Here is a 25678-nt window from a genome sequence, read left to right as displayed (position 1 = left end):
CACAGAGTTTCTTCAGTAACTACTGACACGTGGGGGAAAGAACTGAGCTCCAGCCCCAGGAACGCGGAGGTGACTGGGTTCTAAAGGGTGAATGAAGGAAGTGGGGCTCGAGCGCACACTGACAAGGGTTAGGGCAGGAGAAATGGTGCTGGGTCTCCTGTGTCTGCTGGCGGGCAGTTAACTAGGCGACGATTCTGTCGTTCCACAGAAACAGGAACAGGCCCTGTCGTTCTGGATGACTACAGTTCAAAGGAGTGGCTCTCAGGTCCTTGAGAAAGGCACTCGAGCTGTAGGAGGCGCACACACAAGTGGATGGGACAGACGGAGGACTCACGATGCTGAGCCCTTTGGAGAAAGGGCTCTAAGGGAAAAGGGTCAGGGGCCTGTCTTCGGACTTTGGCAGGAACACACAGTGACATCCCCTGGCAGCAGCGAGCTTTTTCCGGCAGGCATTTTAATGGGGGACTGAGGTCACCCTCGGGAAGTGTCCTTACGCGGCAAGAAGCCACACTCGAGTTTGCTCCGAGCGCAGCAGTTTCCACCGAGCAGTTACGGGCTGAAAGTTCTGCAGCTCTGAGAGCGATCTGTAGGAGTTCCTAAACGTTTAATAATCTTCCGTTCGGCGCCTACAATCCACTTTCACTGTTCCGTGCGCTCCAGTCGCGCCAACTAAGTGGGCAGTGCTGGGGGACAAGGAACCGTGGAGAGCGGGGAGCGGGGGACAGATGAGGGGGTTACGGTGCGCCGCAGGGGACCGGAAGGGGAAGTCCAGAAAAAGTGACCACCCGAGAAAGTGGATTGTGAGACCTCGGGTTTGGGGCTTCCCGAGCCCCCTCTCCCGCACCCCCCACCCAGAGGCGTCGAAGCGTCCCCTGCGCTCTCTGTCTCCCTCCGCCCGGTTACTGCGCGGCCCTTGGTGCCGCAGTGAGGCGCTCGCTCCCTCCGCACGGCGGGTCCCGCCGCCTCGGCGCGCGCGGAAAGGGTGTCTGGGCCAGTGGCTGAGCCAACCCTGGCTCCTCCCGCCGGCCCGGAGCCCCGAGCGCCCGGGCGCCCTCCCCGCGCCAGTCGCTGCCCCTTCTGTGCTCAGGGTCGCGCCCGCAATCGCTGGGCCATGGGCGCCGCCGGCTCGTCGGTGCTGGCCCGCCTCGGCCTCCCCGGGCGCCCAAGGCCCGGCTGGCTCGCGGTCGCCGCGCTGGGACTGGCCGCGGTGGCGCTGGGGGCCGTCGTCTGGCGCCGGGCGCGGCCCAGGCGGCGCCGGAGGCTGCAGCAGGTGGGCACCGTGGCGCAGCTCTGCATCTACCCGATCAAGTCCTGCAGTGGGGTGTCTGTGAGCGCGGCGGAGTGCACGGCCCTGGGGCTGCGCAGCGGCCACTTGCGGGACAGGTAGGGCCGAGCCCGTGCGCGGGGACAGCAAGGGGGGATGGGGTGGGGTCGGGGAGCTGGGGCCTGTCCCGGGAAGGAGAATGGAGGTTTGCCACCTGGGTGTCCTAGGCTGCTTCTTGGTTCCTCCTCCTTGGATCCTTTTGCTGGGAAGGTCAGCTTCCTGTCTGGTTCAGATTGGGAAAGGTAGTCAGGACAAGTCTCTGTCCCTGATTATTTCCAAGGCTCCTGCTGGTTCTAAACTTTCTGATTCTGCCTTAGTATGAGCACAATAGTAGAAAAATAAAATGATATTGGCACTAGTAGGCAGACAGGAGCGCTGCTGAAACCAAGTCTTGTTCAAGGATACTGGCTTTGGCCTTGCTGGAACTTGGTCCTCACAGTTTCCGGTCCTGGGGAAGGTGCCTAGGGGATGCAGGAGATGGGGTGGGGGGGACGCTGGCCTACTTTAATACATAGTGAGCAGAGTGAAGTCTTCTGTTGGGGAGAGGAGGTGGCAGGGGGACAGTGAGTGTAATACTTGCCATTAAGGAAATAGTGTCCCCTTCCCTAAGAGGCAGAGTGGTTCCCGTTTAGAAATTTGTGTAAAGTCCCTACCCCCATAGGGCCTGGTACATAGAAATTTCATTCCCCTTCCTCAAAGCAGATGCCCCTGTTGTTTTGTTCACCCCAGAGGTGAGCCCACAGACACATTCTCACTGACAGAGAATTGTGCAGCTGGGTATCGGGAAGGTGCTCTGGACAGGGAAGGATGCTAAACCCTAGAAAGAGTGATCAGGAAGAACGGAGCCTCCTTCTCTGCTTCCTTAGGATAAGGATGCTTCCCTGTCTGGCTGGGATGGTTTAGCTGTGGACCTGTCTAGGGGAAGGGAGGTTTGCATGATGGTCGTTCAGGGAGCCTTCTAGCAGAAGCTGTCTGCTGCCCTGAGTTCACTCCAGGACACGTGTGTTCGCTCTCCTCTGAAGAGTGCTGTCCTCTTAAAGAAGTGTGGACATTGAAAAACTTCAGCTTGTTTTAGAGAACTGTTGTGTGTAGGCATGTAACTCACGAGCCATTTTCTATCCCCCTTCATCCCAGATTTCTGGCTCTGGAGAGTTTTTTTAAGACTTTTTTTTTAATGCTCAGATTATCACAGCAGCTTTATTTGTAATAGCCACAAATATGGAAAGAACGAAAGTGTCCTTCGGTTGAAATGTCCCATTCAACCAAAATGGGTGAATAGTTAAGCCAATATCTCTTTACTGTGGAATATCACTGAGCAATAAAAAAGAAACCAAGTAATAAATAGAACATCACTCAGTGAATAATATAATTTCCTGAGATTGTCATTTCAGACCCACAGAATCATGGCGGTATAGCTCAGGGGCAGAGCATTTGCAGAATCAGACTCATTAAGAGTGAACTCGTGTGTCACATGCGTATGTGTGTGAGAGAGACAGTGAGGGGGGTGGTTGCTTAAATCTCCCCAGGTGATTCTGATGCTATAACTAGAGGGGTAAGAAGAAGAGCATTTTTAGAGCTGATTCAAGCATGAAGTGTTAGAAAAGCCTCCGACTGCTGGGAAGACTTCCCGCACAGGGAAGAGGTTAATTCTCACGATGCACGTCTGGAGAAGATGGACTTGTGCAACGTCCTTCCTCACGTGAAGGTCTGACGTTCTTTCACAGAGAGATTTCCAGTTCTTATCTGTGTTTCCTCTGTTCATTGGAATACCTGTTGCTTTCCTGCTGCTCATTGTCATGACCTGGCAGGGACTCATGCTTCCATGGAAAGAGAATATTTGTCCTTTGCTTTTCTGCTTCTGTGAGCATCTGAAAATAGATGGAACTATGTCAGCTCTGCCTTGTTTTGAACAATAAGTGCTTGGGATGGTAGAGACTGGGCTGAGGCAGGGAAGAGCAAGGGAACACACTTTTATTCCGTTTTTCCTATGCAGCAGTTGCTCAGCTAAATCCTGTCACATACATGATGCTATTTCAGCTTCATAGCAGTCTCATGGGCTCGATATTGTGCCCACTTTGCCAGGAGGGAAACGCTATCAGAAAGGGTGAGTGTCTCACCCAGGATCACAGGATCCTTCTGTGCTGGTGGGGTTTGAACTCAGATCTCTGAGTACAGCACTCATGCCCTTGCTGGGAAACCAGTGTGAGATTTACAGAAGTAAGGGCTGCACAGAGGATCAGGAGACCTCGGGCAAAGTCACTTAACCTGTCTGAGCCTCATTTTATTTTTTTTTTCATTTGCAAAAGAGGTTGAACTTGATGATCTGCAAGACCCTATCTAATCTAGATTTTGCTTATTAAAGGATAATTGAAACCTGAGAGCAAGCTGGAAAGAGCTCTGCTAGATAATATCATTCTCTCAACTTGAGATTTCAATCACAAAACTACGAGCAGTCTAGCATGCAGGGAAAGCCCTCCTTTCTTTATTTCTAGTTTGAACCTGTGTCTTTGGAACTGATCTCAGAAGCTGAGACCTTCCTCTGCAAGTGCTTGGTGCCTTAGATTCCTGGAGCTGTTTTGATCAAAGTCCTTAAATATTTGCAAATGCTTGGCCTGAGCACACTGACCTTTGAGCTCGTTTCAAGTCTGCCCAGCAGAACGCTGGCATTGGCCGTTTGGCACAGATGCTGGGAGGGCATGGCTGCCCTCCTTGACCTTGTAAACCCTCACTCTCCTTAGCAGCCATATGTGACTTGCCCATTGATAAATCCATCCCAACCCTTTACGGAGCCAGTCGTTCTGCACAGACTATGATCTCCTGGAGAAATGAATCCCCTAAGTTCATTATCCCAAGCATCATTCCTTCCTGCCTTCACCCACTAGCTCCGTGCAGTGGGGCCCCATCTTCCCCGCTGCTTTCCCTGCTCAGTCATTCCTGCATCCCAGGCCAGTCAGTCAGTTTAGAAGTGCGACCTCCGGCTGCCTTGGACTCTGCGTCCTGAGCACACAGCTGGTGGTTGCTCAGGGCTCGGCTGTTTTTTTGGAGACTCTGAGCTCTGGGCTCTGCGCTGCTCTTCGCGCTGCGTTCTCATGTTTGGTGTGTGAAATGAAGGTGTCGGCTTTCAGGGTGGCAGACGAAGTTGGGGAAACTTGATCCTGAAACAATTTACACTCCACACATATCCTTTCTTTCAGATTGGGCAGAAAAGAGGTACGTATTCATTCCCCGGGCATCGTTTGTGTGCCAGAGGTGGGAAACATCATCTCTCCTGTTACAGGGTAATGAGAGGCAATGACCATGGCTGGGGATTGTATTTTTTAATTGCTGTCTTCCTCCTAGTACAGTGTTGGGCTGATTGCAAGTTGCCACTTGCCCCTTCACTGGCAAGGTTAGCGCAGAACCCCTAGCCGCCACTTCTGTGACCTCCCAGGGGTTAACCCCCATGTGATTATGCAACAGGCTAGAGCTGCAGGTGGCACTTGAAAGCCAGAGTGAAGGGCTGAAGTTGGGGGGTGGACGGGAGGTGAGAAGTCTCAGCCCAGGGAGGACTGTTAGAAATAACGGCCACCCACGCGGGCTGTGACCCATCTGGACGCGTGTCTGGTCGTGCGCAGCTCTCAGAGCGGGGCGGGCCATGTTGGAAGTTCAGGTGCAGGCTGTGCTGGAGTTAACTAGAACAGGGTCGTCCCAGACTCTGTGCCCAAGGATGAAGCTGGAAATAGGGAACAGTGCTGTAGCAAAGTAGGAAATCCCTGGGTCACAGGTGAGCAGGCTAGAGAACCCTGGGAACCAAAGGCTCCTAGAGAGAGAAGGGTGGGTTCCTTAGGGAGTCGGGGGCCTGCTACTGCCCAGCATCCCCAGCTCCTGGGAAGAGCGTAGTCACAGCAATTCCTAAAACGCACTGTCACCACCACCGCTGCTGTACCCTCGCCCAGTGCACATGCCAGTTAGCAGGGCTCGGGCCGGCCCCTGTCTGCAGGCTTGGTTGCAGGGGAGGGTGGTTTATCCAGCCCCTGGACAGGGATAGGTTGCCTGACTGGGAGGTTCCAGCGGGGAGGTTCCAAGTCAGGTCAGGACAGGGCAGAGACCGGGCTCCCTGCGCTGTGACTCTGGATGTCCTCACCAGGTTATCTCGAACCTTCCATCTGGCTCCAGTCATAGTTGGAAATGTCTCCCTCCTCCCGAAAGGGGCTGCCCTTTTTATCCTGCTGACCTGTGGAAGGCCCCAGCTCTCGGTGGTGGCTCACATGTCAGAGCCCACAGAGTTCCTCACCTTGTTGTGTCTAAAGTAGTGATGTGGAAACTCATTTTCCTTAGAGGCAGAAAACTTTCTTTTTTAGTGCTCAAATCTGCGTGGTGTAACCCCAAGTAGGTGCTCTGCTATAGATAAGAGCCTAACAGAGCTAACGGGTTCAGTCTCCCTTCCTGCTCTTCAGCTCCCCCCCCCCCCCACGCCCCCGTGGATATGACACACAGAGTGTGAACATGAGCCTAGAGCAGTGGGCCCTCCCGGAGGTGAGTGGAGTTCTTATCTAACACATGGTTTGCACGAATCTTTTTTTTCCTCCAGCTTCATTGAGATACAATTGATATATAATGTTGTGTAAGTTTAAGGTGTGCAATGTGATGCCTTGATACACGTATATATTGTGAAATGATTCCCATAATAAGGTTAGTTAACGCATCCTTCCCTTCACATGATTTCCATCTTGTTGCTGTTGTTATGATGAGAGCACTTGAGATTTTCTCTTAGCAACTTTCAAGTACACAATACAGTATTGTTAGCCATAGCTGCCATAGTGTACATTACATCTCTTAGAATTTGGTGCTTTGTACCCGTTGACCACCTTCATCCATGTCCCCCACCCCCTGCCCCTGGCGACCACCAAGCCGCTCTCTGTGTCTAGCAATCTCCCTTTTTGAGATTTCACAATTGAGTGAGATCATATAGCATTTGTCTTTCTCTATGTGATTTATTTCACTTAGCATAAACTGTCAAGTGTCTTCCATGTTGTCATCAATTGCAGGATTTTCTCTTTATGGATGAATAATATTCCATTATATATGTGTATATATATAACATTTTCTTTTTTATTGTGATAACATTGATTTATAACATTATATTAGTTTTAATGTTTGCATGAAGGGAAGAGGCTGTTTAGGGGTTTCCTGATTAGAGTCTGCATACTGCAGCAACTTAAACCAAGGAGAAGCAGGTTTGCATCCTCTGGAGTCACAAAAACTACAAGACTGTTGTCTAGAGCTTCAGTCCACTTGGGCCAGTAGTTTCTGGTCAACCCCATCTTGTCCCACAGCAAAAAGATCTGGAAGACATTTCGCTTCAACCAGAGAAGCGTTTAAGAGGCTCAGGGAAGTTTCTGCCCAAAGCAAATTCCCAAAGTTAGCAACGTAGCTGCTCCAGGGGCAGGGAGGGTTCCTACACCAGCCTCATTTTCTGGATTTTCAGGACTGGGGATTTTCATACATTGGCCAGATCCTGTCTCCTAGCGCTATTTGTGCCAAACAAGCCCCTTTTGGGGACACTAACTTTTGGACCCAAAGAATCCAGCCAGACCTAGATTACTGTCTAGAAAGAAATTGTGCGATCCTGAGTCAGGGCACGAGGAGGGTTTTGATGGAACAGAAAGCTCTAGGGAAGCTGTGGAGAGGGCAGCAGAGGATTTTCTGAGTGTGTCCCTTGTTTGTCTCTTGGCAGGTTTTGGCTGGTGATTAAGGAAGATCAACACATGGTGACAGCCCGGCAGGAGCCTCACCTTGTGCTGGTCTCCATCACTTATGAGGACGATCACTTCATCCTCAGGGCGCCAGGCATGGACCAGCTGGTTTTGCCGAGCAAGCTGCCCTCCTCGAACACGCTCCGTGACTGCAGGTGCTCTGTCTGGGGGCCTCCGGGGACCCGCCACAGAACTCATTTTCTTTTAGGCTCTCCCCTGCCCTCTGCCTTGATGCCCTTTGTACAGTAGGTGATGAGATCGGTAAAGAAAATATTTAAGAGACATCTAGTCTATGCTGGGACCAAGCCAGTGGTCAGGTGTGAGTGGGTGAAGCAGAATGTTGCATTAAGGATACTTGGGATTTGTTTTCATCAGGTGTGGCAAGACATACAGACACGGAAATGACTGTCATGAAGAAAGAAGTCTTCTATATTTACAGATCCCTAGAAACAGGAGGCCATGCCATGTAGGGCCACACGGGGAAGTCCCAGGGTCCGTCAGGAGGCAGAGGGAGCAGGGGGAAATGTGAGCAAGTCTCTGCTCCGGTTTCTGTGTGCTCTGGGGTACAGGGGCTGCCTTAATTGTCTGCTACCTGGCCCTGGGTGATTAGAGTTGGGGGATAGTGGCTGGAGTGTAAAATCACAATGGAGGAGGTGGTTGGGGTGAAGGCTCTGGATTGGCTGGTTTGTGTATAAAAGCCTTGTGTTTTACTATCTCTAGGGGTTGACTAGGTCTGGGAGGGGCAGTCCCTTCAGCATCACCAAATCCCAAGATGTCAAAGCATCAAAAATATAGAAAATAAAAGGACATTATTAAACAACTATAAAGAGGGTACAAAGGGCCAACCTTTAAGGTTTGTCTCTTTTATTCAAGTAGGATGGACTTCAGAATTGCCAGCCCTCCAGCCAGCCAGACGAGGGCATCAGTGGAAATGTTACCACCTGTATCTCAAGGTTGGGTGATAAGGATGCTGGGCCTTTTCAAGGTGACTCTGTAGCCTCTGAGGTCTGAGATTGAGACCAGGGCACTTCCAGCAGGATTCAGATGTAAGAGACTTCACCTCTGGCGAGAGACACACCTCAGGACTGGGCTTCCTTTCAGTCTATGAGACCCTTGCAGGGCCGTCCATTTCCATGGCTCATCAGGGAATCCAAGAGGCTGAGACACTTGTCAGGGGTGCTCTGGGTCCCTTTGTGACCAACGGAGCATTTTCAGCATGTGGATAGTGGTGCTGTGGGAGAGCCTCAGAGCACCCTGGTGCCCTCGTAGCATACTTTTACCAGCAAAGTATCTGAACTTGAGCATCAGGGTGCCACAATTTTGAAAGCCTGAAGCACTAGTTCATTAAATACAATATTTCAGTTAAATTATCTCAACAAGCTTATGAAGTAGATATCAGTAATTCCACTTTACAAATCAGGAAACCAAGACTGAGATCAGTGTTGTTACAGAACAAAACTTGGGTCTGCTCACCCGAGGGGAGCAAGGTCCATCTGCTGACACCAGGCTGTAGTGAAGGAAAGCATAGCATTTTTTTTTTTTGCAAGGTGCCCAACATGGGACCAAGCAAGGAGAATGGAGAGCTCGTGCTCAAAAGACTCAAACTCCCCGATGGCTCTCAGGGCTGATTTCTGAGCATCTCTACCTTGGACTCCCTCAAGTACATCACCTCAGGAGCCTTCAAACTGGGGGAGGCACTCACACGGGGAGATGCAAACACTTCCTGTGGTACTTAAAGTCATGGTCACTTTAAGGGAATCAATTTCCAGATCCTCAAATACCGTAAGTTCTTCCTCCAACAGTGATCCAAACCTCACCTGCAGTGGGCAGGTTCTCCTCTCTACCTCCCCTTTGTACAGGCAAAAAGCTTGCCTTCATATCTTAGGGAGCATTGCCCTTGAAGGGAAAAGCCTAAGAAGCCCGAACAATAAAAACATTGGTGCTGATAAAGGAGGATGTCTCTAATGACAGGGTAAAGTCATTCTACAGGATTGTGGTTCAAAATCTTCGTCTTACACTAAAATGAAGGTGCCTCTAGCCAAATTGTTGCTGATAAATCATTAAAAATACTTTTTTGATGACTGATTCCTAAGTGGCAAAAATCATAGAGGGTTCAAAGAATGAATGAAGTTACTATAACTCCTTCCATTCCATGTTTACGTGAAAAAAGTTTCTTAAGGCTTATTTTTTTAAAAAGGAATAAATTGCTGCTGAGCCTCGTCTTACTTGAGTAATAAGATTCATACACAGATACAGGGAGGCTTTACAGGATTCGTTAAGAGATTAATTTCAAATAAAATTTTCTTTTTTATGCTTAGTAATTATTAAAATGGATGATTCACTTTGTTGTGATTAATTGTACCCTAATAAAAATTGTAATGATAACTCAATCCTGGAATTCAGAAACGAAGAAAATTCAGTTGGTTAAAAGGTGATCCATAAGTATAAAAATATAGCAAGATAACATTATGTTAGAGAAATAGAATGTACACATGAGATCAAGAATAAAAAGTGGAATAGTATAAAAATGCAGACCATTAAAAGAACCTAAATAGACGTTTTTCTAAAGATATGTAGATAACATTAATCATCAGGGAAACGCACATCAAAACCACAATGAGATATCCCCTCCTGCCTGTTAGGATGGCTGTTATGAAAATCACAGTGATTTCAGAGGGTGTGGAGAAAAGGGAACCTTCGTGCGCTGCTGGTGGGAATGTAGATTGGTGCAGTGACTATGGAAAATTTCATGGAGATTCCCCCCAAAATTAAAAATAGAACTACCATTTGATCCAGCAATGCCACTTCTGAGAATATATCTGAAGGAGATGAAAACAAAGCAGTACATCAGAAAGATATGTACACCCCCATGTTCATAGCAGTGTTATTTACAATAGCTAAGATGTGGAAACAACCTAGGCGGCCATCAGTAGATGAGTGGACAAAGAAACTGTGGTGTGCATGTAGACAGTGGGATATTATTCAGCCATAAAAAAGAATGAAATCTTCCTGTTTGTGACAACATGTGTTGTATATCAATTATATCTCAATAAAACTGGAGAAAATTAAAAAAATAATTTTTAAAAATATGGACCATAAAAGAAGCCCTTAATCATTTTTTTTTTTTGTGGATAGGAGTGGCTATCAAACCACCATGGCATTTGGATTCCATTGTATGCTTTTAAAAGCATAATTTTATTTTACTTCAATCTTTATGTATTTATAATATTAATATACAATATGATTTATGTCTTAATTTTATTTTAATTTTAATATTTATAATTCAATGGAAATTTTATCTTCCCCAACAAATTAAACTTATAAAAAAGTTTACATGTCAACTTGCAATTCTGTGAGGGGTAAATGGCTTTTAAAAAATCTTTTGGGGATACTCAAGCAAAAAATCCCTGAAGACTTCTTTTTTATCTAGTGGAATCTGTTTCCACCATGTGGGGCAAGTACTGTATTATTGTCTTCAGTTTATAACTGGAGACAAAGTATCAGAAGAGTTTAATAATTTGCTCAAGGTCACAGGCTAGAGACTGGCAGAGTTCCAATTTGAACCAAGTCTACCGGACTCCAATCTCAGCGTGCATCCACTTTACCATGGTCCTTCTCCCCATCTGAAAGCATCCTAAATCCTTGCTACTCAAAGTGTGGTCCATGGACCAGCAACCTAGACATCCTAGCATTTGGAATGTAGAATCTCAGGCTCCAACACAAACTACTGAATCACAGTCTGCATTTCAACAGGATCTGAGTGAGTTACAAGCGTATTAGGGTTTGACGAGCTCCTCCCTGGAGCATGTTCTGCTCCTTCCCCCTCTGCATCTGCCCAGCTTTTGTCCACAGATCACTTACTGGTCTTCTGGGATAGTCAGGTCCCAGGAGACCAGCTGTTCTTCTTGACCCCATCACTCAGTGTGTTGGTGTAAGAAAGTAACCCTCCTGCTCTCTGTGATCCTTCCAGGGTGTTTGGTCTTGACATCAAGGGTAGGGACTGCGGTGACGAGGCTGCTCAGTGGTTTACCAACTTCTTGAAAACAGAAGCTTTCAGGCTGGTTCAGTTTGAAAGCAACATGAAGGGACGATCATCAAAGAAAATCTTCCCTTTTGTCCAGAATTACCAGGTGAGCTTGCAGAGAGCTGCCCTTCCCTTTTGCCTTCCCTCTTGGCCCACAGAGAGCCTCTCTTGGGGCCCCAGTTAGGAAAGCGCAGTGATGGCCCAGGGGAGTGGTACTGAGGGGGCCACCGGTGGGGCAGGTACCGGGGATGGAGTGGGAAGGGGATGAGAGCCTGCTGGGCTCTCCAGGACGTGTGGAGGACAGACTAAGGGAGAAACTGTGGAGGGAGAAGCCAGGGCTGACTCCCAGGGAGATGGGGACTCAGGAAGAGATGGGCTGGGAGGCGAAAGTGAGGTTTGCTTGGGATTAAATCCAGGTCTCCTAAAATTACAGAAGCAAACTTTCTCCACGCCCTCCCTCCACAGCCAGTGTGGTGTGGTTGTTTCCGGTGCTGAGAAGGCTTCTCCTGTGTCAGCTACAGCCCCCAGACCAAAGCCTTTAATTCTGCAGTGAGATGAGGTTTAAAATGCAGGCATCTCAGGGAGCCTCTTCCCACACTCCCTGAACTACAAGCTCCTTGAATGCTGGGTTTTTAAGAATCTGCTGTATTCACTGCTATTTCCCCACCTAGAACAATGCCTGATACATAGTAGGTGCTTAATAAATGCATGTGAGTGAATGGGTGCTGCCGAAGGAAATCATTCCTAGAGTATAGCTGATTGGCAGCAGACCTTTCCCCTGTCTGATGATGATGTGGGAAGACGCTCACTGCTCGGCACTGGAGGAACAAGAGATGGGGCCAGAGGGTCACGCTGGCCCTGAGCCTTGGCTGCTGCCTTCAGTGTGTGGATGGGGAGCCCCTGCCTGAACTCCACGGGGCAGGAACCGGGCTTCAGTGCTGACTTGGCAGTGTCCAAGCCTGCAGTGTCATCCCTCCTTCTCGAACAACATGCTCCCTTTCGGCACTTGGGAGGTTTTGCTTCTGGACTTCGCTTAGCTTTGCAGTTGGTCTAAGCAGTTCCGCGGGCAGTGAAGCCTGGTGGTGCTATGTCCTCGGCACAGGTGGCCTACCCGGACTGCAGCCCCATCATGGTCCTCTCGGAAGCCTCCCTGGCAGATCTGAATACGAGGCTGGAGAAGAAAGTGAAAATGAGCCAATTCAGGCCAAATATCGTGGTGACAGGCTGCGATGCTTTTGAGGAGGTAAGCGGCTCTCTGCTTTTATGCTGATGCCCAGATGTGCTCCTTTCGCTGGCGCCAAGCCTGGCCCTCCGAACCTGGCAGGTGGGAAGCCTCTCCTTTTCCAGGAATCACCTTAACCTTGTGAAGTGGTTCTCTCATTGCTGCCACCATCACCTCGCTGGCCTAATGGGGGCGCTGTTCACCCTTTAGTGCTCAGACCTCAAAGCAAGCAGTCCAAATTATAGCAAGTCTGGGAGGAGGCTAGAATGTATAATCATAGCCCAGAGGTAACTAAAGGGACATGAAGAGAACAGCCATCTCTCCTTTTCCTGGACCATCCATGAGCGCTCAAAGGTTTGAGACCTCTGGAAGCCCCAGACCCCATAGTGGAGGCCAGGAGGATACAGGAGACCCACCTGTGAACAGGGCCCTGGGGACATTCCATGCTGTGGCCTGAGTTCTTTCCCGGAGGACCCACATGCTCTCCTATGTGCTTGAAACCAGAAATATCTACCGTCCAAAGACTCAGCCCCTTGTAGCCCTAAAAGGACAATTACATCAGAACCCACTTGTGACCTGCGATCTGTACACGAAATACATATAGCCAGGTGTTGCTTTGTACTAAGGAACACCAGCAATCACTAAACACTGGGAGTGGGCTCAACTTTATAAGCTACATTTGCAATGATTACTGCGGCAAAGCAATCTGTGTGAAGCAACTCATTGGTTCGGTGCCTGGCACCCAGTAAACACCCAATATATAACATTTGTTGCTGTTATTTCCAGTGACTGGGTGGGCAGCACCGTCCCAGGAGAACCTCCTGTGAGCAAACAGGGCTGGAGACGCGCTGACCCGGGAGGGATGAGGGGCGAGGGTTCTGAGTGGGCAGGAGAGGAAGGCCATGGGCTCAGGCCATTCTCAGGCCATCAGCTCCTGGGGAAAGAGAGTTGACTTTCTCCCTAGGAGTAAATCCAGATTGGCATGATCCGAGGTGTATGCTATCTGAGGGGACTCATTAAGAAAAGAAAGTAACAAAACCAAAATTAAGTGCAAGGCTTTGAAAGGGTCCGGGGCCTGAGGCTCAAGCTTCATTATCAGAATTCCCGCTTAACTCACCTGTTTCTCCTCTGTTCTGCTTTCCTGTGCTGATGAGCAGAGGATCTTGAGCCGTGAGATGCTTGTTAAACACTGAAGGAAATCAGACTGAACCTTAACAACGCATGTTCCTGGAGACGGATTAGAAATTAGTCCATGAAGCAAAAATCCTTGCGCAGGAGTCCTATAACTGGTCCATTCTTTGCTGAAAACCTTTCTTTTAAGGAATATGATTTTTCTTGATTTGACTCCACTGAAGATATGAATTTTAGTTTAAGCTCTTAACCCAGAGGAATGAGAAAAGATACTGTCATTCCTGGCTAAAGAGTTTTTGCTTTTCCGTAAATTCTTAGTTCGCCAACTAAGAATTTTTGCTCACGTCTAACTTGTTGAACTGAACCTAATGTAAGCCTAGTCGTATTCTGTTAGGCAATTTGAATGGGTGGAGTCTTTTTTTTTCTTCAATTTAAAAAATTTAAGTGACCTTGTACTCCCAAGTCCATTTGCTATTTTAGTCCTGCATTGTGATGGACTTACAGAAATAGTACGTAAGGTAGAATACTCTTGTTTTTCTAGAGGAGCTCTCTGGTTATACACATTTAAAAAAAATCTTTACTATAAAATGATGCTAATGTTGCTGATTTATTCTTCCTTAAATTAAGAAGCCCATGAGTTAAGGGCCTGATACATTAACCTGTCTCCCAGGCACCATCACACAACTATAACCCTTCCAATTAGTGGGACTCTGTTAAATATTAACATAAAATGATAACACGCATGAATATTTCATAGACTAACTAATAATAAAAATATAGCAAACCTAAGCATGGTGCAAAAATTTATTGCAAAATCATAGAGCAATAGAGGGTGCATTATGCAACGTTTACTCTTTGTGACTCAAAGCACTTTGTACTTTTTCCATGTAATTCAGAGTATTAAGCAAATTTTAAAAAGTGGCTTCCATTGGGCCAGCGGGGTGTGTTCGAATTCTGGGAACGTGGAGCCAAGAAATTTTAAAATGATATCATTGACCAAAGTTTCTTATCTCTGTAGTTGACTATTTCGGGGGTCACTGTTTCCCAAACTTTGCTTGCTGTCCTGGTTAGCAGGACTTGGCATTTTGGGGGAACGTTTGGTTTATATCATTCCTCACTCCACATTATGAAAGATCCGAGGAGAAGCTTGCAGGAACCCCTGGGTGTGTGGTCTGTCACTCGGAAAGTGCTTCTCCCAGGAGCTTCTAGAGAGGCAGGAGATTCAGAGGCCAGACACCTGTGGTTTGAACCCCAGCCCCATTGCTCTCCAGCTGTGTGAATCCAGTCCTCCCAGTACTATCCTCTGTAGCTGCTGAAAAACAAAGTTTTTGCAACCCAGCGTTACTTTTCAGCCCCCAGTAACCCAAGCTGGGATGAGTTAGGATGAGTTTATTTGAACACTTAGAAAAGAAGTCTCTGCCCTGGGATTAGAACAGTAATCTCTTCCTGATTTCAGGGATTTCTGAAGCCATGATAATAATAACAACACTATGTAAAACAGTAACAAAAATGACAGTAACAATTACGGCTCACGGTTCCCCAGCGCTTACTGTGTGGCAGCCACTGTGCCAGACCCTTTACTGGCATTATCTTAATCTTCCCAGTTACCCTTTCTAATCTGCGGGTCACAACACATTATCTGGTTACAGTATCAGTTTAGTGGCATTAAAAAAAAAGAACAGAGGGGGAGGGTGTAGCTCAGTGGTAGAGTGTGTGCTTAGCATGCACGAGGTCCTGGCTTCAAACCCCAGTACTGCCATTAAAAATAAATAAGTAAATCTAATTACTGGATTTTCCTGAGTGATGGGGCGATAGGAGCATTTTTGGTTGTTAATAACAAGACCCTTTCAGTCACCCCGTAGTTTATGCTAATGAGGTGAGTGTTGAGATGTGGGAGACAGGTAGGTAGCTTCAGGATGGAGGCTGGCCACCAGAAAGACCAAGCCATGATTACAGGGTTGGAATTTTTCCCCCACCCTAGACCTCCAGGGAGGGGAGGCGCTGGGGATTGAGCTCAAGGATTTAATCGGTGATTTAATCAATCTTGCCTATGTAATGAAACTGCCATAAAACCCCTAAACAATGGAGTTTGGACACATTGAGGTGCCAGGAAGGAGGCACGTTTGGAGAAGGGTGGAAGCCCCCCGCCCTCCTCCCATGCCTGCCCTAGGTATCTCTTCATTCAACTGTTCCTGAATTGTATTCTTTGTAATAAACTGGTAACAGTAGAGCACTTTCCTGAGTTTTATGAGCTCTTCCAACAAAATGTGGTACCCAGGAAGGGGTGATGGGAACATTTGATTTATGCTGGTTGGTCAGAAATATGGGAGACCTAGGACTTGTACTGGCGTCTGAAGTAGGGGCAATCTTGTAGGACTGAGCCCTGAACGCTCTGGGTCCGTGCCAACTCTGGGCAGTTAGTCAGAATTGAGTTAAATTTTTGGATAGCAGTTGGTGTCAGAGAATTACAGAACTGGTTTTGAAAAATACATCATGTATTTGATGTCAGAAAGAATTTGAGAAACTTTCTAGGCTAAAATGATTTTTTAAATGTGTTATAATACTTTTTATTAAAAAAAAGCAAAAAGAAGAAAAAAAATCTATTTAAAAAACAAATAATACTATTTAAATTTGAGGAGCCTTCCAAATACATTGTTATAAATATACACACCTAGGTATTTATACAGATTTTTTTACATAGATGAAATCACCCTATGCACATGTGGTGTATATTATAGGTGTGCTTTTTTCACTCGGACACCTTGAACATTATTCAGTGTGATTAAATGTAGATTCACACCCTCCTGTCCAGTCCCCAAACAGGAATTCCACGTGTATTTAGCCAGCCTCTAGTGGATGGCTTTCTGAGCTTACTGTAATCTTGTACAGTCATTGGTACCAAGCCAGGAAGATTGCTCAGGATTTCTAAACAACAGTTAAATGAAACTTGCTCACTCATTCCCTCAATTTTCCCCAACAGAGCTTAAAACTGCTTCTTACAATTACATGTACGGCACAATATAATGAACTTATGAGTGGCCATGAGAGAGTCAGGAGCAGGGAAAGGGAAGCCCCCATCTTCTGACTGAGACTCAGGAGGAGAAAGGTCTCTGGCGGTGGTAGGTGGGCCCGGCCTGAGGGGTAGGTGCCCAAAGCCTCTGCAGCTGTCGGTCTGATTAGAATTGCTGATCTGATCTGTGCTCTTCAGGGTAACTCCTTCTGTAGCCCAGTGAACACAGAGCACTCAGGGCTTCTGTCTTTCCATCTTACTGTCCGATGTCTTGTCCTTCTATGGTTACCTGATAGCCAAGAGCTCACCTTGGTCTCCATTCTCACCTGCTGTTCTCTTCTCTGTCTCTCTATATAAATATAGATAGATAGATAGATAATAAATATTTATACATGTGTATATAAATATATAAAGATGGTATAGTTATATATTCTCTCTCTATATCCATTCCTTCTCTCCAACTATATATAGCCTTGTATATATGTATATGTGTGTAGACACATGTGTATAATCCTATACCATATGTGTAGAGAGAACCATAACATATATAGAGAAAGATGGGTATATATTGTCTATATGTCTATTCCCTCTCAGTATATGCGTATAACCACGTGTGTGTGTGTGTGTGTGTGTAGCATTATGGCGAGAGAGACTGATCTCCTGTCTTATCTTTAGTTTTTTGCTGGGCACAGGCTCTGACACTCTCCAGGAAAGGCTCCCCATAATCAGACACCCTCCCCTGTGCTGTTCCGTGTGTTCCACAACCACCACCCCAGACCCTTACTTCACATCTTTCTCTGGGTGCTACGTGTGATAGGAAACCATGCAGTCTTCATTTAGTGTTTACAGGATGCCTGCAAACTACTAACAAATTCTCAGGATTATTCCACATCACTGAGCCCATTATGTGTAGTCCTTTCCCCCTTTCTCCCTGCCTTCTTTCTTCCTTTCTCTTTCCACCTCCAAAACTCCAGGGTTCTATTCCCTTCACTCTAAGGGAACATCACAGGGGCCTGAATTTTGCCAGGCTGCAAAGAGGCTTCTCACCAGCAGGGGGAGCAGTAAACTTTTGGGGGTGTTAAGGGAAGATAACCTCCAATGACTAGTACAACATAATGGAAAATTTAATTTCATATATTATTAATTTAATTTACACTTATTTTTTCAATAAACTGAAAATTAATTATTATTTTCCTCCTACAACAAGATTCATAGTTACATTTAAATTTAATTTGTTAGGTTTTTGTTGTTGTTGTTTTTTAATGCAAATAGTGCTTCACACCAAAATGCTGACAATGATCAGATTAGGATGGATGATGTTATTAAATAAGGTGATTAATATTTTAGGGGGTAATTAGACCTGGCATTTGGAGGATTTCCCACAGAATGGGCAATCTGGTATTCTAAACTGGGTACTGCAGTTGTCTAGTAGCGCAGATTAAATAGAGCAGATTAAATGTTTTGTTAAACTAGGAAATCTAACTGAACTTTTCAGACTACCTGCTTTATATCATTGTCATGAGGCAAACTTTCCACAGATACGTGGCTTTGAAATATGGAAGTCATCAGCCCTTGTAAAACGAAATCGAACGGAAAGTACTTGGAGAGCTGGGGGAAGAGCTGGGGCGGGATTCAGCCCCTGCTGCCGGATCGGCTCCCGTGCCTGTGGCCGCAGCGCCCTCGTGTGGCGAAGTGCGTCCAGCCTTTTTAGCCGCTTCCGGGCCCGGGCACCGCAAGACCCATTACTTCGCCCGCGGGAGCTGTGTTTCTGGCCATACCCCGCGGGAGGTCCCATTCCTCCCGGAGGTGAAACAGGCGCTCTGGCTGTCTTGCAGTTTTGCGTTTGAACATTGTTTGTAAAAAGTCCTGGCTGGGATATTAAGATTCCATTTTGCAAGATGGGGCCTTGCGTTTTACAGGGGTTACCTAGAGTTCACCCTTTGACTCGTTGTTTGGAACTTGGAGTTTCTTTCCAAACAGAAGCAGTTTCATAAATGATGATTGGGAACCAGGGCATCCAGAGACCTCTCTACATCAGTCGGGTAGCTGTGGTCATATCCCGCAGGAGATTTCTGGGTTGGGAAGAACCATGGAGGTACTGGAGTTCCTTTTGTGCTTTTTCTGAATCACCCCTACGGGACCCACGGATTGGGGCGGGGGTTAGTGAACCCCGAAAGAGGACCCTAGCCTGATTGGAGCCTGGTCATAAGGGGCAAGGGGAATGTTACCAGTCCCGTCTCCCTGCTCTGCCCTGCTTCTTGCAGGACAGACGTGGTCTTCTCTCCTGCCCCCCAGGGGGAGCAAGCCACCAGGTGAGAGGAATAGATGCCTCATTTCTTCACTTGGAAGCTGATTCTCATCAAATCCCTTAGACCCGTGGTCTCCAAAAACCTCAAAACCTCACTCGGGTTGAGGGCAGAATACAATTTTCAAGGGACTTTTTTTTTTTTTTTTTTTTTTTTGCATCTGATTATAGATACTGTTGGTTTATGGACCCCACCCCCCATCTCCCAATGCCTCCCACCTGTCCCCCTGGGGCCTGGATAAAGGATTGTCCCATGAAATGTAAACTTCTTGGAAGGCTTCCCTGTCAGCAAGAGAGGCCTGTGTAACATACCCTCCTCATGTATATATGCATTTATATGTATGTGTGTATATATGTGAATGCGTGTATATACGTATATATAATGTAATCTCTGTAAGCTCCATATGTGTGTATGTCTGTGTGTGTACAGATAGATAGACAGATATAGTTAAAAGCTGGGTGGTTAAAAAGTCCCCAATCAGAACGGTTTTCAAACCTGGGTGCTGTGACCTTGAGGAAATTTTGTAATCTCTCTCGGCTTCTGTGTCTGTGTGAAATGGGGACCATAAGAGCACCTCCCTCAAAGCTGTGAGGCTCTGTTGAAGCCCTGAGGCAGACATTGGCAGGGCCTCCAGTTCAAGGGTGGGAAAGCAGGGCCTACGGCCGTGGGGGGCCAGGACCGGGCTGCAGGTTGCAGCTCTGGGGAGGGGGAGGTGCTGAAGGGGTGAATCTTATAACTGACTTTCCTCGGGTCATGTCCCACCCACCACGGAGCCATCAGACTGTAATGTGGTTTCCACTGCAGCTTAGCCAAGGGAAAGACGTTCCTCATTATATATTATTAACTTGACCTAGATCTGCTGTGTGGCTCTCATGACAGACTGCCCCTCAGAGAGCGGTTCTTCTTGCTGTTGCTGATGGAGGCAGGCTTCTGAGATGAAGTCAAGAGCTCCATCCTGGACACACCGAAGAGCCGCCTCCCTGGGTCCTTTGGGGAGGCCCTTCACGACATCCAGTTGCTCTGCCCTCTTCCACTGGCTTCCTAGGACCAGCCCAAGAATAAACTGCTATAAAGCCTAATGAAGCCTTAATTCAAAAGATGTGTTTCCTCTTCTAGGACACCTGGGATGAACTCCTCATTGGCAACGTAGAAATGAAAAAGGTGTTGTCTTGTCCCAGGTAAGGATTCTCACGAGACTGGACTACTTGGGCATGGCTCACCCATCGGTTCGTAACTGTCACCTAACCCTTCGTTATTGTGTGACAGGTGCATTATGACCACAGTGGACCCCGATACCGGAGTGATGGACAGGAAGGAGCCGCTGGAAACCCTGAAGAGGTAGAGCATCAACGTGTCTGGTGTATTTTTAATATTATCCCTGTCCTTGAACTACGTGTGTCTGTAGGCGCTTTGTCTGGGCACCTTTCTGCCTTCTGGTTGCTTTGTGGCTGTTGGTTAATGTGAGTACTTGTTGTTTTCTCTGTCTTTTTTTTTCTTTTCCTAGATGGATCTTCTAGTGCTTTTGACAAAATTTTAAGTGTAAAAATCCTATGTTTTAAAATTTTCATCTCTCATCAATTTTTTAATAGCATTTACATGTGTTTGTAAATTAAGACCTCAAATTATTTTACTTTGATGGCAACTCATATTTGTTTATTAGAATCAATGTCAAGGGATATGAGAATAATTGAGACGTAAAATGAAATATTTGAAAAAAGGGAATGGAATGAGTAGTCAGAGTTTGTTTATACAGGAGCTTCTTCTGGCCTGGGGTGTTTTGTTATTTAGAGAATTTTGACTGACTTTGGTTCTCAGTGTAGAATCTGTTTTTTTAAAAATATGTTTTATGGCTTTATTTTTTTAACCTGAGTTTTTGGCAGGGGGGCAGGGGGAGGGAGGTAATTAGGTTTGTTTATTTGTTTATTTTTAGAGGAAGTACTGGGAGTTGAACCCAGGCCTCCTGCATGTTAAGCATGCGCTCCACCACTTGAGCTGTACCCTCCAGCCCTCGCCCCCCAGAAGAGGTTATTTCTTGAAGCCTTCAGATTTACAACTCTATTTTGTTTTTTGATTTTTAAGACACAATGAAGTTATTTTTTTTTCTTTAGACAGGCCTTAAAATTTTTCAACTTCAGTAATAGTCCAGCCCAATTGTTAACTGCATCTCTGTCTTCACTTTTCTTCACCAAACAACCCCAGCTTGGGGCTTATAAACTGGGAGAAGTAGAAAGGATAGAATTCAAGGACATCCAGACTGTAAGAGCATCAGTTTCCATGATTTGAGAAACTGGAGGTACACATGCAAACAGAGTATTTATTTTGAGTAACGCATACAAGTATTTTCCTCTGGCTTTCATACCGAAGCCACAGAAAAGTTGTTTGGACTCTCAGCACATTTCTGGAAAAGCCAGAATTATTTCCAGTTTGACTCATTGCCCACAGACTTCTCTGTCCACATTTCAGAAAAGGCTTGCTGCTTGTTTATAGGTAGCGAGAGAATGAACAATTTTATCCTATTGAATTCTATTGAAAGCACTTAGATTATCTCCTTTGTGTGCCTGAGGGTGAATTTTTGCTTCTTTTAGCTACCGCCTGTGTGATCCTTCTGAGAAAGCAATTTACAAGTCGTCCCCACTTTTTGGAATCTATTATTCGGTGGAAAAAATCGGAAGTCTGAAAGTTGGTGACCCCGTGTACCAGATGATATAGTGACAGATCCACTAGGATGATTACGGTAAAGGACCAGGGTTGCTTCTGGAATGCAGTGCCTTGAAGCCCCTGCAGTATTTTCTTCTGATGAGATGTTTTTACGTTTTGCTGCCTTAACTCTTGGGAGAATGCGTGGTTTGTGTTCTAATCTTTAGAGCTGGAAAATGCCCTTTATTTTTATTCCCCTCGGCTATCGGTGTTCTTCCAGCCTCTTTCACCCCATTTTCCCACCCAGCTACAAAATGTGGATGCAGGAGCCCCAAGACAAGGGCCAGGAGGTGTGGGGTTGTTAGTTTTGATGGGCTCAGTTTTTTCATACGTGAACAAGTGGGAGGATTATTCCAACTACTTTGGGAAAGGGGCTGCGATTCCCAGGAATTGGTCCACCACTCACTTTTTGACCTTTTATGATCAGCCTCGGAAATGTCCTGAGACCAGTGGGAGCACCATTTAGCAGCTATTATATCACAATGTGCATATAATGAAGCTCAGGGTCTACTGGGAGTTGAATCTCCCGCCATGTTGGTGCTCATTGCACTTTAGTGGTTGTGCGCTGCCCCCTTCCCTCCTGTCTCACTTTGGACCTAAGTGCCCTTTCAGCATTTTTTATCACCACTTCCCTGCACAAACCCTGAGCACTTCCCAATGGCTCTTTCCTGCTTCTCTGCTCTGAACACGAGCGCCAGCCCCTCAGAGCCCCACCCAGGGAACTTTGTACCTGGTCTTCCCTGCTGCCCGCCCCCCACGGCACTGAGAGGTCTCCTCTGTTGGGCTTTAAAAATAACAACCTTATTCCTCCACTCTGATTGTGAGCCTACTGTGGTTTCTGCATTCTGGAGGAACTTCTTTATCCAACAGGTTGATTCAAGCCATTAAAAAAACAGCTGTTCATACTTGCACCAGGATTACCTGAGTTGTTTATCCATTTAAAATACAATTATACAAAAGTTTATCTTGTGAACGAAAAATACTGCAAACCATATCAGTAAACAAAGAAGCCATCAAGTCATCAGTGGCTGCTGCCACCCCCAGTGAGGACAGGCCTGCAGCCCAGCCTCTGCAGCCACTCACAATGGTGCCCTCTGAGGGGACTCAGAATAAGAAAGGACAGGATACTGGCCCTAGATAGCTAGGTGCTTGTCAAAGGAATGAATTCAATGAGCCCAAATGTTTGCTCCGTCCCATACATAGAAAGGTGTTTATTTAAATTATTTAACTTGAGATGTCTGGTTTTCTTCAGTTAACAAGTAATCTTTTAATGTTCCAACTACCTGGTCTTTGTTGTAAAACTCCTATACATCCTAGCTCCTCCCCTACCTCTTCAGAGCAGACCCTCAGAGCCATCTGAGAGGCTGTCCTCCCGGCTCAAGTCCTCCTGCCAAATAAAAAACATTACTCTCAGCTTTTAGGCTGTGCATTCATTTCTGTCGACACATCTGAACATCAGAAGAATAGTGCTAGTCACAAAGAACAGACATCTCAAGTTAATGATTTTAGTACTTTTCTATGCATGGAGAGATGCAAGAGTCTGGGCTCATTGAAATTATCCCGCAGATATGCATCTTAACTCTTCAGGGCCAGTATCCAAAGCACAGAATGCTTCCCATTTTTTTTCCTCCATCCTGAATTCCCTCCAGGGCGTACTTTCTGAAGGCAGCTGCCTTGGCTGATGGCTTGATCCTTGTAGAACCGGGATGGCGGGCAACGTCCTTTGTTTACTGAAATGGCAGGCAGCATCCCCTGTCCACATACCATATGATATATGTACACAGATTTATATACGTGTAAATCTATGAACTATGAGATTGTGAATATGTATCTATGAATTATGAACTATGTGTATGGAGCCAGCTGGTACACTCTGGAGTCATAAAACCCCCACTCCTGGCTCGGTGTGCCTGGAGCCGTTGAGACCCTAACCCCCACTCCCCACTGCAGAACCACTCTGATTACCTGCATTTCTGCAGGATAAAAACATCTCTTGAAGCGTGTTTACCCTAACAAAACCCATCGCCCCAGGAGATAGCTGGTCTCATAATACCCCAGGGGACAGGTCTCACATCTTGCCCTTTTCAAAGTCATAAATCCTGTGGTTCAGAGTGGTCCGTGACAGATCTTACAACCAATCAGGTGCCTGTTCACACACTGATCATGCAGCCCCTGCTCCTTGTATGCACAGCCCCCTCCCCCCAATAAAAGGCCCTGCGTGTTGGCCCCAGTGCTCATGCAGGTGTCTTGCCTGTGTGGCCTCCTGTTACCTGTAGCAGCACATCTATTCAAGTTTCCTAAGCTTTTCTCTGTCTCTGATAATTCTTCTATCAACCCACGTCACCGGCCCGCCGTGCTGTGCCGACAACAGTAAGCACTTTTCATAGTCCTCCAACCTATTCAGATGTCATTTTTGATGGCCTCATAACATTCCACTTATAAATACATGACATTTTTTAAACACCATTTTACAGTATTTGACACAAACTATATCTAATTTTGTTTTAATAATATTCTAGTATATACCTTTATATCAGAGCATTTTAAAACTGTGTCTTTCTGTAAGTTAAATTTATAAAAGTGGAATCACTGGCTTGTGGGTGTAGACATGTTTCCCAGCATCTTGACCGATTGCTTTCAAAAGGGTTCTTCCCACCTGTACCCTTACCTGCCACGTGAGAGAGATCTCTCTGGCTCTGGGTCTTTACCAGACATGGGTGTGCAACTCAGCCTTAACAGGCTGCATTTTCCATTAAGGTAATTTGGTGCAGAACATAGCTCTGCATTTTAACCTCAGTAAGTGACTGTTTCGTGCCTGTTTGAATTATTTATGACTGGTAAGAGAAAGAACAAAATAACCAGAGATTCTTAAAATTTTTCCAGGTTTCAGCATCCAGAAGGCATCCAACAGGATTTTAACGACCGTGCCAGCACCACCACCTGCGCAAATCGTTATTACCCAGCCTTTGCCCATCTCCTACCTGGAAATGAATCTCTGTTTTTGACTTTTTTGGAGTTACGGATACTCTGTGTTAATGCAAGGAAAGTATTCAAAGTGATTTGGGAATAAGAAGATATATAGATTTTAGGTAATGAAGACTTTTAAATAAATAAAATTGTCAATACAATTGTTTTGAATGTTACTGTAGCTACTGCACATCTCCAGTCCCCGACATTAATACTGATGAGTAAGGAAAGTTGAAAGAATCAGCTAAAAAGCTGAAACATTTTTTCTGAATGTTTATATTTGATCACAATCATTCTATGTTTTAGGAGAATTGGGAAACAGCCGGTTTCCTGATGTGCCTTTACATGTTAACACACGAATTCTTATTAGTTGGCTTTTTTGCATAGATATTGAGTCTGTTCACTTTTTGCTCCTGTGATTTTTGAACCCACTGGTCTGGAATCAAGTTGGATTTGAAAATGGAAATCATTCTGTAGACTTTGTTTCTGTGTTTAATGCTGCCTCTCTTAAGTCATGTAAAAGTACTTGTGTGTAACTGACAGGTACATCACTTGGAATTCCAAGTCTGATGGAGAATAGGATGTGAAAGAGAATGGAATTTTGAGAGTCCAAGCAGGAGGAAGGGAGCATGAACGTATTTTCCTAGATGTAATTTTTAACATATTTTCTTAGATGCAATTTTTTTGGTAACAAAGGGAAATGAACTATTTTCATATGACCAATCAAGAATTCTTACTGAAGTAATATGTGAATGAATTAACTCATTTATAATGTTGAGGTTTCTTTAATATTAATAAATGTGACTCCGAATTGTGCTTTTTATTTGGTATTTCTAAGTCTGCTTCTGCAGCTTTTCTCATTTTGTATTAAAGCTCCTGTCACTGTTGTTTGGTATTCTTGACCTTTTCTGATAGCCTAGCAGAGATGCAGTCGGACCCCACCAACCGTCCCTCCTGTCTTGGGTAGGGCTAGGGTCATCAAGAATTACACAGACAGCCCGTCTGAGGCGGGACAGCCAAGTGACTGGCTAGAGGCTGCCCAGTGTCCAGTGAGGGGCAGCTGTTCCTTCATTTTCCACTTTCCTGTGCTGGGTTTTGGGACTGAAATTAACCTCCATTCCCAGTACCCTGTGAAGTAAAAGTGTTCATTTAGCTTTATCCCTGGATGGATTTTGGAAATGATGAAATTGAAAAATCATGCTCACTTAAAAAAAATTTTTTTTTAATTTAAGTGTAGTTGATTTACAATGTTAGTTTCAGGT

General features: G+C 46.0%; 1 protein-coding gene across 1 annotated transcript; it reads left to right on the top strand.

Annotated features, from left to right (window-relative positions):
• Positions 1-1072: 1072 nt before the first annotated feature.
• MTARC2 (mitochondrial amidoxime reducing component 2) lies at positions 1073-25227 on the top strand. Its single transcript, XM_064477279.1, has 8 exons — positions 1073-1383; positions 7041-7214; positions 11030-11189; positions 12186-12326; positions 19869-19930; positions 20019-20090; positions 21338-21486; positions 24333-25227. The coding sequence occupies exons 1-7, from the start codon at positions 1112-1114 to the stop codon at positions 21459-21461; spliced, it is 1005 nt and encodes a 334-aa protein (XP_064333349.1). The 5' UTR covers positions 1073-1111; the 3' UTR covers positions 21462-21486; positions 24333-25227.
• The last annotated feature ends 451 nt before the right edge of the window (positions 25228-25678 follow it).

Source organism: Camelus dromedarius, chromosome 21, assembly GCF_036321535.1.
Source record: "Camelus dromedarius isolate mCamDro1 chromosome 21, mCamDro1.pat, whole genome shotgun sequence".
NCBI lineage: Eukaryota > Metazoa > Chordata > Mammalia > Artiodactyla > Camelidae > Camelus > Camelus dromedarius.
The sequence above is the reverse complement of the archived record's forward strand: the minus strand, read 5'-3'. Positions and strand labels throughout refer to the sequence as shown.